The 5,843-nt window shown below is 38.6% G+C and overlaps 1 protein-coding gene across 2 annotated transcripts; it reads right to left on the minus strand.

Moving 5' to 3' along the window:
* Positions 1–225: 225 nt before the first annotated feature.
* Positions 226–4,665, minus strand: PPIL1 (peptidylprolyl isomerase like 1). 2 transcript variants are annotated; one of them, XM_032219075.1, is made up of 4 exons: positions 4,565–4,665; positions 3,223–3,377; positions 2,932–3,000; positions 226–1,056 (listed from the first exon to the last, which is right to left on the minus strand). In XM_032219075.1, exons 1-4 carry the CDS (start codon positions 4,618–4,620, stop codon positions 836–838), a joined length of 501 nt encoding a protein of 166 aa, XP_032074966.1. In that variant the 5' UTR covers positions 4,621–4,665; the 3' UTR covers positions 226–835. The 2 variants fall into 2 exon arrangements, with proteins under 2 accessions (XP_032074966.1, XP_032074967.1); XM_032219076.1 differs by having other exon boundaries at positions 4,561–4,634.
* Positions 4,666–5,843: the final 1,178 nt, after the last annotated feature.

Consider the following 5,843-nt stretch of genomic DNA (forward strand, 5'->3'; position numbering starts at 1 on the left):
TTGGTTTAACACAGCCTAAAACTCACTTAGGCTGTGTTAAACCAATCATTATCAAAAATATCCACTGTTTTCTCAACATTTTTCAGATTCCTACTATTATTTATTTTGTACCAAAGTACAAATTTGTACTGAAATACTATCGCATATTTTTTTAGGTGTTAAGACTATGGAAATCTGACAGAAATAGAGCTAAACAATATTATGAAGATAAACACAGAATGGATATGTACAAATATGTATTTTATTTGCAGCACTGAACTATTAATCATGTAAAAACAAGAAGGAAATGTAGTTAGTAAAACACACTTTATTCAAAAATGTCTCAAGTTTTCATGTCCTTGACTTTGAGGGATATAAAATGAGACCAAGAGTTAAATTACCACCATATTAAATGATTTGGTCCTAATAAACAAATGGTAACAAATCAACTCCCTATTTCTACTTCGAACATTCTAATCTTACTTCCAGAGGCATGTGAACCCTGCACTAGGTTAACAGGTATTTATGATGACTTGTAAAATACTATATGTTGCCTGTTTACTGCATTTAAAATTTTATGTTTATTTATTCATGTGATTTGCTACATTCCAAATGAAGCATAAATGAAGACAAAAATTATGCTGTCAACAACATTTATCATACCTTGATGGCATTTACCCATTACAAATAGTTCAGGAACCTCTTGATTATTTAGCTTTAATAAAAAGGTGAATCCTAAAGGTAATTTTAGTAGAGATTACTTTGCAAGTAGCTGGCAGGTATGTCTTGGCACAGAGCAGTTTTGGTTTGTTTTCTTTTTTGAAGAGTCTACATGTACCAATTTTGTGATTTCAGTCTATCCAGATGGAAAAACTTTCAAAAGCTTTACATCATCCACTGGACGATCTTGCGCGTTTGTTTCCACCATACCCACTCTGTTGACTATCCCAATTCCCTGGCAAACACGACCAAAGATAGTGTGCTTGCCATCAAGCCACTGAGTTGGTGCTAGTGTAATAAAGAACTGGCTTCCATTTGTATCAGGACCTGCATTTGCCATAGCAAGGATTCCGGCACCTTGAGGAAAAAAATAATACTAGTTTATAATTTCTAAGTTACCTGTATCAAATATGCAAACAAAATAAATGGCAGCATTTGCATCCTGCTGGATCTTGATGGCACATCACTCCTTCACTGGTATCAAAATTCATAGTCAAATCAATAGAATTTTTGTACTGAGATTATAGGACTGCTCACGCATTCCAGATGCCTTTTACTCTTATACCAACTATTAAAATATGGATTTAAGCTCAGGAGATATTAAGGAGACATTAAGGAGTACCTAAATGAATATCTTTCAGTGAGCTACTGTATGTGAGCTACTTTCTGTGAGCTACTGTATGTGACTAGGAAAAGGCACAACTTCATTAAGATGCCACTGAAAGGTACACATATGCCTATTCTGGATCTAAAGTACACTTCCCACTTCTTAGATACCTGCACATCTCTATTGACTAATAACTGGCATCCACAAGCCTTTGTAATACTAGATGTCTTTCGCAGCACTTTCTGGAATGTGCCATTCTCACCACTTTTAGTGTATCTCTGTAACTAAAAAATTTCTGGTCTCATCCACTAATCCTAGACTTAAAAGTTGAAAAGATTTTTATCAGTCATCTAGTCCATGAAACATTGGGATTAAATTTTTCACAAAACTGAATGATGCTTAAAGGGATGCAACTTTTTCTCTTGCTTGAAAAGGTAGGAGGAGGCCACTGCATATCTACAGTGGTAGGTAAAAGCTGAGCTGGTCATTACCCATAGCAAATGACAACTGTTCAACTTTGGTCAAACTTAACAGGACCAAATTAGTATTTAGATGAGTTGGACCTGATTACATTAGCAATTTGATGAAAACTCTTGGCTGTAAACTAGACTGGGAAATTGAGAAGACATTAATAAACTACAACGCACCTCATAACAGTTTTTACCTTTTCATCCCTTCCAGGCAGATAATTATTTTGGAGCACTGCATTTCTCTCCCTGAATCAGGCAGCTATTCCAGACATTCATGCTTTTGTCACTTCATGGCTCAATTACAGCAATGTGGTCTACATGGGGTTGTCCTTGAAGACCATTTAGGAACTTCAACTGGTACATAATGTAGAAGTGCAAATAATGATGGGCTTGTCTTGGCATGCCCATACTACACACACTGAGCTAGTGGCCAGGTGTGATTCAAAGTGTAATAAAGCAACATGGCATATGGCTGGGTTATCTGAAGGACCGATTATCTACAAAAGTTTCTTCCCAACCTATATAATCCAACATATTAAATAGTATCAAGATTCCAGGAAATGTACAGTAAGTTCTCTTAATGGTAACCCTTTGGAATGAAATTTTCGCAAGAAAGGCATTCTGAAAGGCTTTGAAAACCTGGCTATTTTCCCAGGCCTTGGGGTAGGTTGGCTGGACTTGTGCATTATCTGGATTGCCATCTGTAACTATTTTGTAATATTTTAACATTTATCCTTTACTGTATTATTATTTTTTATTTTGTGAGCTACCCAGAGTTAGTTCAAGTCAAGCAAAATAAAAACATTTTAAAAAATAAACATAATTTTAAGAGAAATTATAATAAAAACCTATCAATTCAATTTGAGCACAATGGCTATAAATTTGGCCATCAGTAACTAATTGGGGGATAATAATGTCAGATGTGCCTTTAAAGTACAATCTTACTCAATTATTTGACTTCAGCTAAGAAGCATTTATCTAGAACAGGGGTGTCAAACTCATATCATCACGAAATTGTCACATGACGTATTGGGACTTCCTCCCCTTTGTTAAACTGGGCGGGGCCGGGGCTAGCACGTGATGCATCCGGCCTATTGGCCGGAGTTTGACAGCCCTTATCTAGAGCATATAATTTTAAAAAAAATGATTACCTACCTGTAAACTTCAGTTCTGGGTGGAGTTCATCTTCAAACTGCTTGCCATAGATAGATGCTCCTCCTCTTCCTATCACAATAATAAGACTACATTAATTTGGAAAGTCAACATAGAAAATGCTTCCTGAAAATTCATGTTTCTAGGATGCCTAGATTTAATGAGACTGGAGGAATTTAGGGAAAGCTGAAATGGACAAACTCTGGCCATCGTAATATCACATTTATATTATGCATTAGATTTTATCAGCATTTATTTTAATATCTAATAAATATATTTTGAATGTGTTCTTACCAGTTCCTGTTGGATCACCTCCCTGTATCATGAAATCTTTGATTATCCTATGAAACTTGGTGCCATTGTAATAGCCTCGTCTGGAGAGCTCAGCAAAATTTTTGCAAGTTTTGGGTGCATGCTTCCAGTATAGCTCCAAAACCATGAGTCCCATGCTGCAAAATAGAATTTTCATGCATTTTAATAAAATATTAAGATGAAAAAGCACAACATTATATAATATGACACCTTCATATTTCACATTTGAAGCAGCAGAATAGAAAAGCTTCTGATGCTTTTGAACTTTGGCATTGGAGAAGAGTCCTGAGAACCCCATGGACAGTCAAGAAAACAAACAAATGCATGACCCAGTGTTCTCACTCAGGCACTCATTATCCTATTCAGACATATTATGTAAAGACTTAACTTATTGGTTGTAATAATAGGAAAGATAGCAAGTAAACAGTAGGATAACCAGCAGTAAGGAGGATGGACTCAATTACAGTGGCGATGAGTGCCCATTGGAGGTCATCATGGGCAAAATGCAACTTTTAAGATAGAATACCTTATGCCACCAGACTTGAAATTTTAGACTTAGACAACCTTGAACTACGTTCTGACCTAAGTATAGTACACAAAATTATCTGTTACAACGTCCTACCAGTCAACGACTACTTCAACTTCAACCACAATAATACACAAACAATAGATACAAACTCAAAGTAAACCGCTCCAAACTTGATTGCAGAAAATACGGTTTTAGCAAGAGTGGTCAATGTCTGGAATGCTCTACCTGACTCAGTTCCTCAAACTCCCACAGCTTTAACCTTAAACTGTCCACTGTGGACCTCACACATTTCCTAAGAGGTCTGTAAGGGGGTCTGCATAAGCGCACCAGCGTGCCTAACGTCCCTGTCCTGCTGTCCCCATTGATTATTTTACTCATTTCATGTGCTCATGTCCATGCTTATATTATTTGTAATCATCTATTTATACTCTTTTCATAAGCTCATGTCTATGTTTATACTTATACCTGTTACCTATTCATGTTTTGACTGACTGACTGACTGACTGACTGACTGACTGACTGACTGACTGACTGACTAACTAACTAACTAACTAACTAACTAACTAAAAAAGACATGTGGACCACAATTCTCAGAATTCCTCAGTCAGAAATGCTGGGATATCAGCACCTCTCAACTCTTTCCAAAAACAGCTTTTAGGAAACCTAACCGGAATCAGTCTACCAGACTGCAATGGTTCCCCGCAGAAGTTTTCCACGAACTTTTCTTTAGTTCGAGCTTAGACCAAACCTGGAACCTTCCCTCGATCTTGCTACCCAACCCTTTCTCACACCTACGTGGTTTCCATTGAAACAGTCGGCGGCTGCCAAGTGTCCGGAGGCACCGCAGCCATGCTTCCTTCGTCTGCCGCTGGGGGAATCAAATTCCCGCGCCACACTTCCGGTGTCACCGACTACGTCTTCCCCTCGCAAGAGAACGCCGAAAAGGGGGCGTTACTGATTGGGAGTCCGCGTGCCTTGGGCCAATCGCTATAAAGGAATGCCGAACTCTTATTGTGACGAAGTCAAAAGGGGGAAATTCGAATTTGCTTCTCCTTTTTTGCCTCTTTGTAGCAGCGGAGGAGCTTTGCGGTGAGAGAGTGGGGGAGATGGTAACGCTGGAGGCGGGGATGGATTGCATGTTGCATGGAGGGATGGATAGATTTTTCGCACGAAAGGGGCAAAATGAAGCCGCACTTCGTAGGATTTAGGTGTGGTTAAGAACCAAATGGGCGCGTCTAAAACATTGAATGGAGGCTCTATTTGCACCTTGCTTTTGTTTGCAAATGAAACACTCGTCTTTAGCTCTTTTACTCAGGAGCTAAAAGTTGTAATGCTGAACATATCAGGGAATCTCTCTCTCTCTCTCTCTCTCACACACACACACACACACACACAGAGCCTTCCTTCCCTGAGCAGAGTGAGATTTTCCTCCGAGCAAAGTAAAACTGCGTCCCGCTGCCTTCCTCCCTGTTAGAGGTGCCCTTGATTCTTGTAAGCTGTTTTCTTTTTATCGGGTAAGGCATAGGAGGTCTCCGTTTCTTCTAAGAAGTATATGCATATTATTCAGAATAACTGCAATTTACTTAGCCAGTCAGAGGATGGTCAGACTCAAAGGACTTCACTCCCAATCTTGGGATACACGAAAAAGCATAACAAATCAAACGGACATGCATATAGATCCAACCTTCAGGGACCACTAAATTCATAATCTTATATCCTGTGGACCACTAATATGAATTTTTAAAACGATAAATAATATTTAGTGCAATATAAAACATGCAAATAATTTTTCTGTGGACCACCAAAATTTTCTCAAGGAGCACCAGTGGTCCACTGGCCACCAGTTGGTGATATGGATGGTTTCATTCTTGCCTGAAATAAACTGTGGCCAGGGCTACGCTGTTTGGAAGCTCACTGGTTCTCCTGAGTTCACAAAAGGTGCTTCGAGGTGGCAACATCGTTATTGTCAGTGTTCTTTTGAATAGTCAAGAGTAAGGAACGTTGATTCTTATCCCTAAATTGAGGAGAAAAGCTGCATAATTTTGCAAAAGTTGCAACACTTGTAAGCACAGCA

The sequence above is a fragment of the Thamnophis elegans genome, chromosome 5, assembly GCF_009769535.1.
Source record: "Thamnophis elegans isolate rThaEle1 chromosome 5, rThaEle1.pri, whole genome shotgun sequence".
Taxonomy (NCBI): domain Eukaryota; kingdom Metazoa; phylum Chordata; class Lepidosauria; order Squamata; family Colubridae; genus Thamnophis; species Thamnophis elegans.